The sequence below is a fragment of the Asterias rubens genome, chromosome 20 (assembly GCF_902459465.1).
Source record: "Asterias rubens chromosome 20, eAstRub1.3, whole genome shotgun sequence".
NCBI lineage: Eukaryota > Metazoa > Echinodermata > Asteroidea > Forcipulatida > Asteriidae > Asterias > Asterias rubens.
In genome coordinates, this window is record NC_047081.1 from 699,830 (window position 1) to 718,481 (window position 18,652).

Sequence of the window (18,652 nt, forward strand, 5' to 3'; positions counted from 1 at the left end):
TCAGATTTTGAAATGAAATGAAATGCGAAAAATCTCTTTTCTTGAAGCCGCTTTAATAATGAGAGCACATGGGTTTGTGTTAGGTAACTGTGATGCATCATGATTTTAGCTATCTATTGTGCCCCGACTCCTAGCTAGCATAAGTGTGTGATGCTCAAGATGATGCCCAGACTATTGTGCTGTGTTCTAAAGAGGAAGTCTCACTCTCAAAATGTGAATGATTTCTATATGGTTTATGTTTTTCCCCTTCTTTTTGCATGCCAAGAGTTAGCCATCAGGCCGTTATAGTAAGTTACACCAATGCTTCATCTCCCTTTCATCTTAAAAACAGCCTCATTCTCAACTTAAAAACAGCCTCACTTTCACCTCAAAGAATGCCTCACTTTCACAAGATAATTTGTACTTTTAAAAAAGGGGAATACTTTCGTTTTTTTCTGTTATTCTGGTAAGCAATTTTTAGTTGACTTATGTTCCGTCAACGAATCTAATGACACGTAGATTCATGCCACAGCCCGACGAAACCTGCTAGCATCATTCAATTGAAGTTCCACTGGTATAACCTTTTGGCAATTGATAGACCCGTCCTTATATTCTTGTTAAGGTACACTTGTGTTTTCTGTAAATTGTTTTTAATATAAATATGTCTTCAGTTATGCATCGCTAAAGATATGTTGATTTTTTTTGTAACAGACGAACGGTGTTCGTTTCTACCTGCAAGGTTCTTAAAGTGACAAACTCTTTTGATCAAATCGCTATTTTTTTAAGAAGTAAGAGAGAGCACACTGCAATAATTCCCGTATTCATTTATCCATTCCTTTCAGAGTGAATGGCAAACACCATGCCCCAGTATTTTTGCGGTAGCCTTTAATGACCTATAGACTTAATTATGCTAACAGTTGTTAGGCCTCATAGCTTTTATAGCCTAAAACCTTACTATGTTGTAGCATTGTAGTTTTGCTTGCCATCTACCTCATTGGATTGCCGGTACAATTATTTATTGAGACCAATTTGAGATTGATTGGATAGTTTTGAGAGAGATGTTTTTCACTTGTAAAATGTAAAAATAAATCACAGTTTCAACTAAATCTGAAGTTTTCCGAACCTTGTATATTTATTGTTGTGTTGCCTGCCACTTGGTTACAATGGCGTACAATGGTAATTAGAAAATGCAGTTAATTTAAACCCACCTTAGTTAATAGTTGAATATTAAAAATAAAACAAGTGTATGTAAATGTTTTACGCCGCGCAACAAAGTCGTGAACATGTCTCTGATTGTCATTTACGAAGCCTCAATTCGGTCGCCCGCCCCCTTGCGGCCAGTAGACAAAAGAGCCAAACAGAAAACCTTGACGCTATCAAAATACCCTGTTGTTCGCTCATAATTAAGTCAACGGATCAATCCAATGACCTTTAAGATAACAATAATAAAAGGGCACAATAGACATCCGTTCCAATGGTCAATTAGATGTGTACAACGTTAACTACTCGTGCTTGTAATTACAAACTTTGCGAGTAGCTCTAATTTTTTGGGAAAACATCGCCATATTGCTTCAAACTAGGGCCGTTGACATTCGCTGGCACTATTTTCATTGTCTTAACTACACTGTACGCTGGTCAGTTCATATGTCATGATATCCTAAGCTGGACTGTGCCACATATCCTTTAGGGGGTGTCAATCAAATGGGGGGGGGGTACGGTTTGATTATTAGGAGGGGGACATAAACATACTCTGCTTATATCCTTTGCGAGGGCAAAAAAAAAAAACCTGAGCGTGTGTCTTTGTAGATTTAATTTTTCCACAATGGGGAGTGCTAAAAAAATCAAGCATTTAAAAATGAATTGTGACAAATGAATAATTTCATTTGGTTCTTCTTCCTTTTGGGGGGTCACATTTCATCGGAGTAAAAACTGAAACATTACACCGCACCGTTACAGTCGAGTTTTGTTGTCAATTCACCTAAACTCATTCTTAAACCTGTGGTCTCTTTACAAAAAAAAGTACTTCTCTCCTCCAATAGCTCAAAGGACTCATTCTAAATTAATTATGATCCTGGTTTGCCATTGACTTGAGCTAACACAATAATTGTACAGTCCTCAAACCACCAACTCCCCTTTCATTAACTGAAACACTCTACACGGAAAATGAGGGGTGCTGGGGAAGAAAAAAATGCTGACCGGACACACAAAAGGGGGTAGCCGGTTTATAAATGCTCAATGAAGAATGGGAAATTGGGCTAAATAGGAGAGTATACACTCGGTTGCATTTACTCCACAGATCGAGTTTACTTGTCAAAAGCCCTCTCGCTACAGCAAAAGGTTCAAATCCGTAAAACAAACACGCGGTTACTGCGGATCATAGTCATATCCCTTACCCCCCCCCCCTCCTATAGCAACCCCCCCCCCCAGGTTTGTAGCTATTCATATTCACGGGCACTAAGAGTAAAATCCCATCAAGATAATTTATTGTCGCAATCAAAACTAATAGGTAAAGCGTTTAGGTAAATCTATTATGCAACTTTGTACTTTATAATCAGTTAACTCATTGCTACAGGGGAAATTATTATTCAAATCGTACTAATAAGTTGTTTTCATGCATTGCTTGAGAAGTCCTCGAAACATTCTTGCATGTGGTGGCGGAGTGGTTTAGCGCGTCATACTCAATGATGCCTGAGCTAGAGTGTAGGTTCGATTCCCGATCATGACACATGTCTCCTTTGTTTATACATTGCTACACACATTACAGATAACGCATATTAAGGACACGACAACGATGTTTGACGTTTTGAGTCGAGCATAGGTTGCACTCTTCCCAGAATTATGTTTCTAGTTAACTTCAAACTACTTCGTAGACCTACACCCCCTTCCCCGTCAAAAAGACAAACAAAATATTTATAAAAAAAACGCGGCGACTTCTATGTGGCATGCAAAACATAAAACACTTCAACAGCAAGTGTTCCTTTTCGCTCTCAATTATAGACATGGATGAAAACTGAATTATCAGTTGATCGTAGCAAGGTACAGAGGCAAGACACTCAAGTAAACCAAACAAGCACTAGTGAGCTTTTAAAGCGAAGATATACACTTCAAAGGCATTTATTCGCTGTGCTTGGAAAAAGAATAAGGAGCTTGGGAAAGGGTAGGGGAGAAACATTTCAAGGGCCGGCTCTTTGTGACTGTCGAGCGGCATGAAAGAAGAAAATCAATTTAGTGCGGTCGGGGAAACTGCGTTTTCGTAATGGTTATTTTGAAAATCAAGTGGATTAGATAGTCAAGTCGTCCATGAGAACATTATGGGAGACGTAGGTGTATGATTAATAATGTATACTTTGGCGGCATGCTGGTTATCGGATTCAGGTAAACAGAAAAACCTTGCCGACCTTTTGAATAAGGACACAACTTCTGAAAGTTGGAACTTATTGACAGTTATGGGATTTGAAGTGTTGCATGCTGAGGTGTCATTAAAAATTACGTTTTCACCTACCGCGGCTGAGTAGATTTTTCGGAATTCGGGAGACCTCTCAGTTTTTTTACATGTGGTCTTATTTAATTTCAATAGGGGCTTGGACAATGCCTTGTTCGCAATTGTAACATTTGCTAATTTGAAATGTTCCTTACTTTTGGAAATGGGTTTAATCAATCGCATGGATTGATATAAAAGGGAATACATGCCTTTCCGATCACTTAAATTTCAATCCATATTTCAGAATTATCATGATTAACTCATGACATCTGTATTTGGACAGAATATAATTATAATATGATTCAATGGTGGAAATGCAATGACCACAATGTAGAAAACTATACATTTTAGCCATGAATGGGATCAAAAGCGCCCTCAAGAGGCGTATATTTGTCAAATTAATACTCACATGCACAGCCGGATCGCGGTGTCGCAATCAAGATGTCTCTGCATGGTCCGCAGAGCATACATTCTGCATTTCAAAAATAAAACAACAAACAAACAGTTTAGGAAATATTGGTTAGGAAATATTTGGTTGTTACAGTTTAAACTGAACAATAATAGCATTTATTTTTATTCCTTAAATCGCCGTTAGTTATTTCTATTGTGGCAATCGAAATAACCAATATGAATGTGCAAACAATCCCAAGCCAAGAATAAATGTCCCCAAAGAGGTCCCATATCGGCCTCTGTCAATAGTTGTGTTGAAGCTGGACAAATAGTTTGACAGTTTGTTTGATAACACTTTTTGGCATGAATTTCATGTATCGTTAATCGTTCAATGCTGATGTGGTATAGCTTTGTTTTTGGAGGTTTAACAGAAACTTAAATGACATTCTCAATTGGGATTCCCTTTGGGGGTTAAAGTATACCCGAACATGATAGTTTATGTGGTAGTACTCCCTGTTGGTTCAATGCAATATGATTGCAAGTCACTGATCCCTCGTTTGGTGCCCATTAATTATCATTTGGGGAGAGAAGGTTTCATTCGGGGGTATAAGTAATATCCCGATCGTGGTACTTCATATGAGACGGTAAAAACTGATGTCAGCCAATGATTGCCCATTATTATTCTCAATTGGTGCAAAGTGTTTCACTTGGGGTAAAAAGTACACAGTGACATTGACCCTGCTTGCTAATATTTCCCCCAACAACAAACAAAACAAATAAAGACAAAAAAATACGCAACAACAATTAAAAACCTCTCGTCATACAATAATTCCCAGTCATGAAATCCAGCCCACCGTAAAAAAATCATGTTTCATTTTCTGGCTGTCAGCAGTCCGGATGTTGAGCGCGGATTCCGTTGTGTGTAATTAAGGCAGACTTTTGGTGCACGGAGCCCGTTACGCTTACACGGGTAACGGACAATAGAGCACTAGTCTTAGCCCCGCCCCAATATCACCCCTGTCGTCGGTGGCTAAGTACAAGCCATGGCTAAGCACTCATTTTGTAACATCAATACTCCGTTAGATGCGAGAGTCACAGGGTGTTTAATGTACGGTGAGAGTTCATCAGAGATCCATCGACGAGTGAGGGCATGCTAATGAGCGACCGAAACACCCGGGCATTCTGTCATTTTGCTCTCGTCTAAAGAGGGTCAGTTAAGCTTCGGTCCACGGGACCTGCTTTCTACTACTACAAGATCTTATTATTTATAATCTGTACTCCCAGCGACTTCGCTTCGGTAAATCGTAACAACTTTTTAGCTGCAAGCGGGAAAGGGACATCCATTTTTTGAGGTCGCAACTCTGTTTTATCTGCCACGGGAAGTTTCTTTTCGACGGAAACTCAGGAATTCGAACTGTCGAACGAAACAATTGTGGAGTATTGGACTTTTTCGCGTGGGAATCGGCGTGATTTGGCAAGGATTCGTTTCAGATTTTCTTTGAAGGTAAGTTTTTGTTTGTTTAGTGTTTCAAATTTACTAACTAGATGAACCGTTTTAAAACTTATCATACTTTCTTAGTGTTGCGATTTCACTTTTTTTGAATGAGTTTTCGAAGCCCAGCATGTTACGATGTCAAAGTTCCACGGACTATTTCATGCCAAGTTAGTTGTAATAAGTTGATTGATTTCTCACACATTTGTTTATTTGTGTGCAGTTTAAACGAGCAACTCAAGAGTTAGTTTGAAACGAACTGTTCATGTTGTACTGTAATTTTGTTTTTAATAATACCTGCTAGGCATCAATGTAATAGGAATACCGTAGGACCCGACATGCATGGATGTAACCTACAAATTACTCAACATTAGAGCATAATACTAATTATCAAAATCAACAAACAAACAAACAAACAATTACGCAAATAAACATGCACAACAGACACAACGGAGAAAAGAAAGAACATCACCTACGTTTTCCTTTACAAGGGTTAAACAAACTTTCGTACTTTTCAACGTGTAACGTTTCCCGGTGTTTTTGTATAACAATCTTATGAAATGTTGTTTAAGAGTAAAGTACCATGTTTGTCGTAATGAAGTGTTCATTTTATGCACTGCCATAACAAAAGTTTCTCTCCTTCAAAACCTCGTTTGCACTGAATTTGTTCCTTTGCGAATGTCATTTAAAACCAGTTATAGAAGCACGCTGAATACTTCATCAATCAGAAATGTTCGCAAATATTTACACAATTTTAATTAATAGTTACATTGCTGAGAGTGATGGAACACTTTCTGCAAAGCATACTCATCAATAAGTTGCTTTTTTCGTTAAAATGACAGCTCTAACTCGTTGAAATGTCTCAAAACGCAAGATGTACAGCTATTCGTTAAGGGCGTTGAGCCACGCAGGGGATCAAGTGGAAAGTCCGTCTTTACGACCACATTCTTAGGGGACTAGCGGCCGGGCGCAAACGTCGTTTTCCCCCGGGGTCGGGTCACGCACCTTCGCCCAAGTCAAACAAAGCCCGCAATCCCTCGTAGTTTACTTCTGGATGCAGTTTGTTGACTATTACAATCGTACAGTTGTACAGTATAAACTTGAAGTTTTTTTCTTGGCTAGGCGTCTGGAGAAATAACAGTTAAAAAAAATGGTTTTCGAGAATGTTCACTCGGCAGGCAAAACAAAAAAGTCACACAACCTTTGGGATTGTTAAATCAAAATTCAAATCTCAAATCGCCAAAGTTATGTTTTGTCATCAACACCTCCGTGAGGCAAGACAGAGTTTTAAGCAACAAAATAACCAATACAGGGAAAAAGAAAAGTGCACGTCCAAAAAACAAAGAACAAAAGTGAGTGGTGACGCAACTCAAACTCAAATGAGTTATATTTTAAAATGTTTTGCGGGAATTAACAGTTTAACATTTTAATCAGCCAGGATAAAAATTGCTTCGTTATTTTCTTTGAGAGTGTTAGTTGCTTGAAGCAGACAACCCGTTAAAACTTCTTTAAACTTCTGCGACATTAAACAAATTCCTTAAATAATTTAAAACTATGACGGGGTGTGACACCATGTGTGACGACCCATTCGTCACCCACCCACGCGAGAAAGCCAACTTGAAGAAACTTGTCAATAATTTCTGTCCTCGGGCCAACCCTTTCACATAAAACGTTACACAAGATTGTTGTATTAGTCGGACTCACTGTTAATCACCCATTACTCATTTTCATAAGTTTGGACTTCATCAGAGATTTGATGTGCTGTAATGATTTCTTAATACTCGCTAAAAAAAAAAGGGGGGGGCTTTGGATTGAAACAAATCGTCAATTATCTCTGCAGTTTAAGTTGAAAGAGATCAGTAAAAAACAAAATGATTTTAAAACGAGCTCAAGCAAATATTTCTTGAAAAGTTGCTTCGAAAAATAATGTGTTTTTTTTGTTAGTATTATTTGTTAGAATTGTGTTTTGTTTTTTTACAGAAGGCCACTCGTGGCAATGTTTGATAAACTTCTGGAAATAAGACTTCATTTTGTCTTTATTTTGATTCTAACTTTATAAATAGATACAGGAGACCGTGCATAATTTATAGCGATAATTAGATCAAACCAAAAGCTATAAACAGAACCAGACTGTTATCCTCCAAAAGCAGACAAACTGGAGCGAGTCAAAATTAATTGATTGAAATTCTAAGTTAATTATCAACGTTAAAATCACTTGACCTGTTTTTAGGGTCGCATTATTATCTCCAAGTTAAAAGAAAACACGAAATTAAGTCTGAAAAGAACGTCTTAATCTTGTAAACCTTGTTTCTCCGATCAACCAAAAATAAATTCCATTTGTCCCTCCATTACGATTGTTATATACAATGATAAACGCACCCCATCACTTCCACCAGATAGAAGAATAAATTAGGATTGTGCTTTGATTCTATTACTGTAATCATATCAATCTAAAAGTGAACATATTCTTAAAATCAGCCCTGTCCACGGTAGAGTGACAAGACATGTGTAATCCGTTTTCTTCACCCAATTTTCAATTAGGCAGTTTAAACAGTTAAGCACCAGAGACCACCATGGAACGTATGTATTAATATAGCCCCAACTGCCTTGCTCTCAAACTGCCTTAGTAATCCGTACAGTATTTCATGCCATATGGTTACCGCCACCGTCCCCCGCTGTTACCTATTTTCTTCAATACACACACATCGCCCCTGGCTCTGGTTTTTAACTACATCGCTGTCGTCTGCTTTTTCCCGCAGAAAATGATCTATGTAAGATCCTTAAGGAAAAGGGGTAAGAAACCTTCTTGACCACTTTAAAAGCTTGCTTAATCGTGTAACGTAAACAATCACTGGTTATTTTTCTTTTGATAAAACAGGAGGGTTACAGCTTGCACTTCTAATACCCGTACAGATTGGCTATACTAAATACACCACAGGGCCCGTCTGCTTTCTTTTCTAAGGTTCCACAAAAAAATGAATAAAAATACAGAAAAGTGTGGTCCTTTTCTGTAGCCTGAGTAGACAAAGAATGATTTTAGTTAAGAGCGAATTTTAGAATACTGCCGGGGTATATTACAGCTTGTGTTTTTGAGCTACCAGCCCCTGGTCGTATTTTAAGTAAAGACCGAGTTTGATGTTTCGTCACCGGGGCGATACTGACATGACATCGGGGGAAATAGAAGAGATGAACGGTCGCACATGCCATGCGAATCACGGTCACGGCAAGATTTTCAACCAAATTTTCCGGACGAGCAAAACAGCAATTCAAGAAGCACCCCCGATACATTCAAAACAAGCCTGGCCATAGATTATACAAACTCAATATCAATACAGATCCTCGCCAAAATTTACTTATAAAATTAAGTATTCGTTAAAATTCGTTCGCTGATCAAGTGAGTATATTTTCACAGATGGACAAGTCAGTGACAAAGCTTGTTCCTGCATAAACAGTAAGACAGACGAAAGCTTGTTTTTATTTTTTCCCTAATTTTTGGAACTAGATTATTTCATGTTTCTCACCAAATAAACCAAAGATCTTCTGTCATAGTCAGATTAGCTTGGTGAAAAAAGATCACGTGAATAACATTAAAATTAAGACAAAACTATAATTACCTATTATTCCTCATTAAGTTTGCCAAAGGTGAAAACATTCCTATTACTTGAAAAAGGGGAAAACTTTTGAGGATAGCTTACTCTTTAAACGCATGCATTTTGGCAGTTAAAAGTAAAATGACCAGCAAATATCAAGTATCAAATCTAATACAACAATTTTGTGCGTATCTTGCCAGTCCAATGTTCTCAAATTAATTGATTGAATAACGAGCACAAAGGAAAGCCACACAAAAAAATTTAAAAATAAGAAGAAAACTAAAAGGCTCGTCCCAGCTCATCTAATTTAACAAAAACACGCAGATAACCGAGTTAACGCACTCAGCCCCCGCCACCCAAGTAATAAACTGATTAGTTAATTGCGGAATAACAAATTAAAATACCAATTTTAAACGGTGCACTCGGGGAAAATGAGATGACTGACAATGTGTATAACTAACCAAAAGGGAGCTTCAATTTTAACTATTATAACAGAATCAATTCATTATGAAAACAGAATTGCCAAAGCAGTTGTAAAGTTCTCGGTGACGGGGGGGGGGGGGGGGTTGCGATAAGGGGCGGTCCGATCAGGTTGCCATATAGCAAAAAGAGTCAATATCAATCATATCACATTACGGATAGTAAGTGAGGACTAGATTGTTCCTAAATTCTAACCCCTTCCTTGTCCATCCCCCCCTACCAGTCTGATCCCTATAATAGGCACGTCTCTCCACTACCCCCTTTTATTTGATCAAATTAATGCATCCACCTCCATTATACTCTGTCAACAGAGAGTTTTTTAAACTCTAGTTTTTTTCTACCCCTCCTCCCCCGAAAGGGCTCCGTACTTAATGTGTTGTGGAGCGTCCATCAGTCAAAATACGCCACCCGTACATCCCAACAACTGGTCCCGTCGCCAGCCCAGCACCCCGCACGCTGAATTCCCAAACCCAATCTCCGGACTCTGAAGACAGACAGAAAGAGAAAGAATGGGGGGGGGTAGGAAAGAAGGAGATTCAACCAAATTGAATTGTTTCTTCTTTCACACTGCAATTGACAACGTCTGTTCCGTCCAGCGTGTGTAGATGACTTAGAGTCATTTTTCAATGAGTCTTTACTCTCAAACCACCCGTTTAGTTTCTCTGGTGGGGGGACTTCAACCAGCGTTTAAATCAGTCTCGACCATCTGTCATGTTATCAGTACGGGTGTATGGGCAGAGAGTGAGGGAGAGGGTATGTGCCTTTACTGAACTTGTAACTGCCCATCAGCCACCATATCGAGTTCACCAACTGGGAGTAAACACGATTTGTAAAAAAGCTGGAGGCCTGCCGAGCAATTGTACAATATATTATATATATCTATAAAATGTCAATATTTGACTTCGCATAATGCTGACTGATCTTAAAGTGTGGTCGCACAACCGCAGTTTGGTCAATATACATCGGCAAACTCTTTGGTGGATGAATTCAGAATATGGTTTTGGTTTTTAATTCTGCCGTGTCCAAATTCACTGTCTGTCAGCAACTTTACCTAGCAAGGTACATCCTCATTTAGTTATTTATCGCTTGATTGGTAACCACCACCAACAACAACAACAAAAACAATCATAGCAACAAGTTTCATATAACATTTGAATAACCGAGACCCATTTTGGAGTCCAAAGCAAAGATGTCATATTTTATTATCAGTCACATTTAAAATAAGCCTGATAAATACATAAAAATAGGACTACAAAATAATAATTTTTCTTCAAAAATTATGCAAAACACGGTTAAAACTAATTCGTATCATCGGGTTTTAAGATTGTTCTTTTTGAGTTAACAACACAAGCAAGAAAACAGTGCGTTGCTCGTGTTTCTTTGCAAGTCTTCAAATGATTTTTAAGACTGAAGCAGTGGTTTAATACCGGTACTATGCCATTGTTTCAATTACTTTGTTTTTGATTTAGTCAATATTGTTTGCCAAATTACCACAACTGTATATCCACTCTGGTTTTAACGTGTCCTATGAACGACAATGATAAAGCTTGAATGACGCTTCGATTATTTATTGTTTGTATCCGAAAAACCGATTCCAAATTGTTTTATTCGAATATGTTTCTGATGTGTTTTTATATGACTTTAAGTATTTGTTCTTGTATCACTTTCCGAATACAAATAATCGAATAATACACATTGTTATTCTGTTTTTAGATTTACGTCATCTAAAAGTTCATTCTTGCTGATATGTTTGATTATTTTCTATAGTTTCATGCCATCACACAACGGGGCAATCGACGCGATTGTCCCGCGATGCTAGAGCCTCGAACACCCACATCTGGGACCCACTCCCCGGTCTTTTGTCCCAGATACCTCGCATGATTTGTGACGATTTGCCATTATCTAATGAAGAGGCATGTTGTTGCAAGAGCTATTAATTTCTTGCTTTTCATTCACAAATGAAACTGTAACCGGACTTCTTAAAAGTCCCTCTCTCTAAAATGATCTCAATTATAATGGATGCTAGCAGTAAACAATGACTTTTGTCATTGAACGGCAGTCGGACATTCAAACTCTCACGGATAATCTAATCTGATCATTTGCTTGAACGGCCATTTCGTGGTTGTCTTTTCGTTCAATTATCGGCTACTTAGGGAATGCTGTGACATGGACACAAAGGGGTTTGAAATCTCGCAGTGGGCGTCGGTGCCCTTTGATGATCGAACAGGAGGCCCTCCTTCTGTGCCACGCCCAGATCAGTAATTGGGTCCCAAGTTGGGTTCCAAGTTGGGCTCAAACTGTCTACTCAGTAGCATACTTTTTCCAATTTCTTAAAGCTGTTATGCAGAAAATTCTGCTTGAAAATTTTCTTTGCTTAGCAAAAAATTGAGTGAGGCACCAGTCACAACAACGTATAAACTTAATGTGACTTTGTGTTTATTTCTACAGACCTGTAAGCAAGCTCGGCGAGCTAAGAGATGATGCAGCACTTTAACGGCTACAATCCCGCCACATTGGGCGCTATGGGCGCCATGTACAGCATGCACCAGCAGGCTCTACAAATCCATCCTGGATATCGGCCTTCCACACACGCACTCTCATTGGCTGAGAGACTAGCAGGTAAGCCGCCATTTTGAATTTGTGTCCACTGCATCTAATACACCTTTGGATGGGACATTAAGCTGTAGGTACCGTGCACTAGAATTGGCATGCAAGCAAAAGAACCCAGAACAATTATCATGGAAGAGTGTTTCTGGTCCACATACCAAGTGTTTACAGGTTTCCTCAGGCTTGTGAGGAGGCATCATTGGTTTCATTACCATACGTCGTTGAATACAATTAGATACAATGTTTTTGAAAATGGGATAATTTAAATGCGTTTAAAGAGACTTTAAATGTAAGGTTTGATCAGTTGAGACCTTTTTGGAGTTACAATTTTTCCCTGTTTTGTATAAAGTTCTCAGTGGCTCAACTCTCTGCAGCCGCTTTTACTGGTTGAATGCATCAAACTTGTCGAAAACAACAGTTCATTCCCGTCGAATGAAATTTAGTCAACAAATTTTCACCACATAAATAAATACCCAAAGTATTGTTTGTGATTAACTTTAAGGTTAGCAACAAACAACATAATGTTCCCCATTCTTGACGGATCTTTGAAATGTCTTCCCTTCCATTTACACTCACCAGTCACTTGTGCAAAAAAATGACATTATAAAATGCTCAAATTTCATCTTGAAGGGTAGACTTTTCAGGATTTTAGGGGTGATTTTTTCTAGAGTTGGTTTCTGAAGTACTGTATTCTTATAGCTATGCACCCCTACGGGCTTGCATCAAAGCAGTATGTACACTGCGGTCTAAGGTGGCCGCATATCGCCTCTGGTGCAGAGTATACGTCTTTCTTTCATTTTTTTTTTTTAGTCAGGTCGAAAAAAATATCAATTTACCCACTGTCCCTTGCTCCCGTGCTGGGACCGCATGAACAATCAGGCATTCTTTTCGCTTGTTTTCACACGGCTTGCCCCGCGTTTACGCCAAACAAGCACCAAATGCCAGCCCATTCATCCACACTGTTTGGATTTCCAGAAGAGCGTACTAATCCGCACCATAGACCCCTCAACCCCCATTTTTCTTACTGTCTAAAAATCTGTGTGGTTTAAGATTCTCCAAACCAAATCCCTCTACCTCTGCCACCCTTTAGTCATAAAAACACAATCCCCCTCAAAACCACCTGCAAAAGAAAGTAATGGAAAATACACTGGTTTGGTATAGATACGTCTGTAGGGTCGCCATTCATGCTCTTGCAGCTCTAACAGAAACTGCGCTAAAGCCCGGATTTAAAATTGTAACTTGAGTCAAGCTTTTGTTGGTGAAATAGGCAGATTGTGTTGGGAAACGTACACTGGGAAAAAGGGGGCTGGCTGTCAGATTGTTTTGTGAGGTCTTGGAAGTATTATTTGAGCGAGTCAATGCACTTGATAAACAATACCTATAGGTCACACACCTAGGGGTCTAATTTGGGTGAAGACAATTTAGTAAAGGGTGGTCAGGGTGCTGTAGTACCACCTGGGTCCATCACTAGTGGGGTGTTTTTTGTCAGGGTGGATGTCTTTTCCAATATCTGCAATTATTTGATATGTCATATTAGCCGAAGTCAATTTAATTGACATGAATTTGATTGGGTATAAATTGAGGTGGAATCCTTGCTTTCTGAATGATCTCACACAGTCACCACAATCCTCTCTGGTTTTCGGTCCAAGGAAAGCCAGAACCATTTACTTTATTTGCTACAACCAATTCAATCTAAATGTCAATATCTTAGGAGTGGTACATCATTATTGAAGTTTCATTTTTGAGAGGTTTTTAAATCGATTCGCTCGCATTATTAATTTGACTCAAATTCTTAACTTCTTATATTTTACAATCGGTTAAATTGTTTGTGTTCAGATATGTCTTGAATTTGTTTTGGGGTTTTGTTCTTTTTTGGCGGATAACAACATAGTGTATTGTTTATCCCAGAATTAATTATGATAAATGTTATCTTGCTGAAAGGTCACACGAAGTCAAAATGAAAACTAACGATTGTATATTATTTATTTGTTTATTTATATAGTTATATATTGTTTATTGTTTATTAGTTGTGTTTTAATTGCAAAGCTATTCATTTTGTTCATTTATTTATTCATTTTGATGTACTTATTTATTTCTTTATTGTTATTTATTTTGGTACTTATGTGTCTGTTATTTGGATCATTATTTTAAACTTAATTTGTCTTTTTTTGTGTACACAGATATTATACTTGAAGCTCGCTACGGTGCTCACAGGAAGCAACGGCGCAGTCGCACTGCGTTCACCAATCAGCAGCTCGCTGCACTGGAGAAAACATTTTCCAAGACACATTACCCGGATGTAGTCATGCGGGAGAGACTAGCAATGTGCACAAATCTACCAGAGGCACGAATTCAGGTATGCTAACAATTATTTTGAGTAATTACCAATAGTGTCCAGTGTCTTTACTTCGCAAAAAAATTGTTGGTAAAATAAACATACACAAGCAATTGAACTGCAGGTTAGCACAGTGTACCATTTCGGTCACTCATAACTGATATAAAGGACAAAACATTAATCTACTAAAATTATGCAGAATGTAACTTTGAAAATCAACGATATACTATATCAAAACAGTTCATATTGGCCATGCTGGCCAACAGAGGTAAACAAATGTACTGCGTATCGCACTGGAGTTCGTGATTCGAATCCCGGTCGTGGCACTTGTGTCCTTTAGCCAGACACTTGACCATAACTGTTTCTCATCACACAGGATGTTAATAAAGAGTTGACGTGAATTCATATCACTCTGTATGACGATCATTGGTTGCCAATGCTAATACTCTCCCATCGAGAAGGAGGTTTTTACGAATGCTCAAGCCCTGACGAACAAGTGCAATAATAGTGTACCGTAACTGAACATGACCATAATTGCTTCTCATCACCCAGGAGGGGGTAAATTGTTGATGTGAATGATTTTCAGTCTGTGTGTGAACATTATTGGTTGCCGATGCTGGCACTCTCCTGTGCGAAAAGGCATGGTTTTGGAATAGGTTTTAGAAATGCTCCTGATGAAGAAGGGAAATAATAGTAAAAAGATTGACTTGGTTACAATGTGGCTACAAAATAATTTTATTGTAATTAAATGCATAATGAGCCTGCAAATAATTAAGTTATTGTTTTGTATTTTTAGGTGTGGTTTAAAAACAGACGTGCCAAGTTCAGGAAGCAGCAGCGAAACAAAGCAATGGCCGAGAAGGACTCGGACGAGAAGGGTGAGGATGACAATGACGATGAGGAGGAGCATGACCCTCAGGAGGAGGGCAGCAGGAGTACCTCATCGCCTCTCGTAGACTACAAGGAGGCACGGAGACCACAAACAGGAGAACAAGAGGATGATGAGGACATCGATGCTGACGAGAGCTTGAGCGAGAGGTGCCCGAGTGAGGAGGAGGAGCACCTCACGGTGGACTGTGAGGTACCTGAACCTCTGAGGGAACTTGAGAACAATAACACAGACAAAGCATCAGAGGGTGCTATCCACAGGTTCTCTGAGTCGAGAAGTAGAGCGGACCCGTTGGTGGTATCAAGTGGTAGGACGCCGATTGAGGAGTATGGGAGGAAACATGAGATGGAGACCGAGAAGGAACCAGGAGAGAAACCCTCACCCGTCTCCTCACCGCTGATGGCGATGTCTGAAGACGCTCCTAAGTCAGTACCATCACCTCTCAGGCCGTCGGTCTCAATCACAACAATTCAAAGTGAGTCAACTTTAATACCAAATTATTATAATAATGAATATTGTAATGCGCAATATCCACCTAATAAGGTGGTGCTCAAAGAAAAGAGAAATAGTATAAATGAGAGAGGAGAAACAGCACAAGAGGGAAGAGAGGATAATAAGATGAAAGGAAAGAAAGAAAAGACCAGACTACTGAAAAGCTATTTGAAACAAATGAAATATTAATCTGTCTTTAAATGTGTCCACGGTGCCACTATGCCGAATGTGTGAGGGTAACTGATTCCAAAGGAGTAGTCTAGCATGTGCAAATGAGGACATATCCCTCCAGTTTGTGCGTGTAATACAACTCGATGTTTTTTATAATGTTTTCTTTGATAAAAATCCACTGTTGGATAGATCTTGTTTGTATATGGACTGATTTCTGTCAATGCTAATTTCCTTCTTCTATTTTTGTTGCTACCCTATTCAGATCCTCTGAGTGGTTTTCTAGGCGGTTCACACATCACAACCTCCTTCCCAGATGCCATGGGCTTCCCTCCCTTCCGTGGTGCGGGACAGTTCCCCTGCTTTGACCCAAGCTCAGCGGCCCTACTCGCCGCCCGGAGTGGCATGCCACCGGCCTTTGGACACTTCTCCGGTCTTTCTAGCGAGAGACAGCCCGGTGCGGCTGCCGCTGCTCTGTCTGGCTTCTACTCCCCTCATATGGCCGGTTTTGCGGCCTGGCCACCGGCTCATCTACTCCCTCACGTGTCCCCCACCGGGATACCTACTTTGACGATGCCGCCGCACAATATGCAGAGTAGCAGTATAGAGAGCCTGCGCATTAGAGCTAAGCAACACGCAGCCGCATTGGGTGTCAATATTGGTGATTGACGACTGCGGACACCGTACATTAACTCATCAACATTATCTCGATAAGCAGCATGGCACTTCTGAAGCTCCGTACATGGACGCAATTCTGTAAAGGGGTTTTAAACCTCGACTCTCAACTTGTTAAACTCAGCGTGAAAAAAAAATGAGGAAAAGTTACAGGAAAACAGGTTTATAATGAAAGACAAAGTCCCGTGATTTCCCGAGACATTTTGGTCTGCACCAGACCTCTCCCCAAGCTTTACCTTATTAAAGAAACATATCTATGGGGAGTCGATGTCTTTTGAACTGGTGTAAGCACACCAAGTTTTGTTTAGGTGGGTTTTCTCTTTGGGGTAGTATTATTCAGGTTTCCATCTCGCTGAAAGTGGTCGCCTAATTTTGATTCTTCATTCAAGCTATTGATCATATTTCCTTTTGGCTCACACCATCTGTCGTTTTTAGTTTATTTGCATCGTTGGTTTGGGGGAAAAAATAAAAGGAAAGAAAAACAGTTATTAAACGACTTCCGTGAATTATAACTAAAGGTCAGGAATTAGAGGATCTTATAATGCTATTGCAATCTGCCTGGTTTCACGTATATCTGGTGTTTTGAAGTCAGCAACAATTACAGACTGTAACTCTGGCACCCTGACTACATATTGCTATAATGGTTGTTAACGTACATTCATTCAACGTAAGCAGACTATAATATGGTACCCTAACTTCAATGGTGTATTAAAAGTGCATTCAGCCAACATAAGTAGACTATGGTATAGTACACTGACTCAATATTACTATATTATTATGTGTTAAGCAACATTCAGCCAACATAGGCATGCAGACTACGCTAAAGAAACTTCATAAAGCTATAGTGAGTGTTCAAATGCTGGTCTACTAACTGTCAACCATTTTGTAAATAAACTAAATCTCAACAAATTCGTGTAAGGCGGGAAACAGTTATAAAATAATAATTATTTAAATTTTCCCAAAATATCAATCTGATTAGAACTTGGAAAATGAAATTGTGGAGTAGGTTGAAGGTTACTGCGTCTCTCTAGGAAGCTATGTTAAAAACTATCAAAAATGTACATTAATATTGTAAGAAATTGTAAACATTTTATGTGTATATATTGAACGATTGTGTACAAAAGTTAGATATAAATAATTAGTATTCCATCGTCCGTGTTTAATTGACGGATAAGCTATTTAAATCTAGAGTATTATGACGTTTAGAGCAAAGTACATTAGTCTTTTGTTTTAAATGGATGCATTTCAAAATGATTCAAAATAGTGTTTTGACTTTTAACGGCGCTGGTTTTGTTTACACGTCAAATTTTAGCCATAACTTTTTAGGATGGATTGTTGAAAATGTGCATCAGTCTTTCGATTGAAAAAGAAATTGTATCGTGTGAAAAGGTTCCTGTGTTAAAACATGCCACACAAACATTGTGTTTTCCAACTCTCTAGTTTCCACGCAACTAAATCATATTTCACAAAGTTTTGAGAAGAGTATGTTCATTCCAATCTCTAGTTGCTAAAAAAAACATATCATCGGGATGAAAACGAAATAGAAGAAAAAACGCTGCTTTTGTCTTCCGCCTTCATCATGAAGATGAAACAGTACTTTACTTTTACCACAGATGTTAGCGAAGTATTCATAATTAAGGTTAAACTCTAACGGCAAACTTCAAAATAGCTACATAAAAAACGAGTCAGTGATTTGAGTCAATTTGTTAATTAAATTCATATTAAACAGAGACTGAATAAAATGATTTCAAAGAATATTTCTATGTCTCCTTTCAGTTTTGTTTTTTTAATAATATTGTGATTTCTTTTACAACAACAGCAGCAAACAAACAAAACCAGACAGAAAGACAGACAAAAAGACAGAAGACAGACTGACAGACAGAAAGACAGAAAGACACCCACACGTTACAAAATGACAAAGGACAAACGAAACGACAAAAAACAACAAGACTAAACCAATCTAAAGTATTTGAGTATTTAAATTTTGAGTTGGCAGTGAAATATTATAGTTACATTTTATGAAATTGGAACAGCGTTTGTTAAAGGCACTGGTCGACACTTTTTGATAACGACT

General features: G+C 38.7%; 1 protein-coding gene across 1 annotated transcript; it reads left to right on the forward strand.

The window, feature by feature from the left end:
- Positions 1–4,941: 4,941 nt before the first annotated feature.
- On the forward strand, positions 4,942–18,335 carry LOC117304031 (diencephalon/mesencephalon homeobox protein 1-B-like). The gene is made up of 5 exons (XM_033788508.1): positions 4,942–5,354; positions 11,861–12,031; positions 14,200–14,375; positions 15,151–15,718; positions 16,169–18,335. Exons 2-5 carry the CDS (start codon positions 11,890–11,892, stop codon positions 16,570–16,572), a joined length of 1,290 nt encoding a protein of 429 aa, XP_033644399.1. The 5' UTR covers positions 4,942–5,354; positions 11,861–11,889; the 3' UTR covers positions 16,573–18,335.
- The last annotated feature ends 317 nt before the right edge of the window (positions 18,336–18,652 follow it).

Bases quoted from the DNA above. Each gene is read 5' to 3' on its own strand.
- LOC117304031 (XM_033788508.1), top strand. From the start codon at position 11,890: ATGATGCAGCACTTTAACGGCTACAATCCCGCCACATTGGGCGCTATG. The intron at 12,032-14,199 runs GTAAGCCGCCAT...TTGTGTACACAG, and splicing joins ATTGGCTGAGAGACTAGCAG to ATATTATACTTGAAGCTCGC. The intron at 14,376-15,150 runs GTATGCTAACAA...TTGTATTTTTAG, and splicing joins TACCAGAGGCACGAATTCAG to GTGTGGTTTAAAAACAGACG.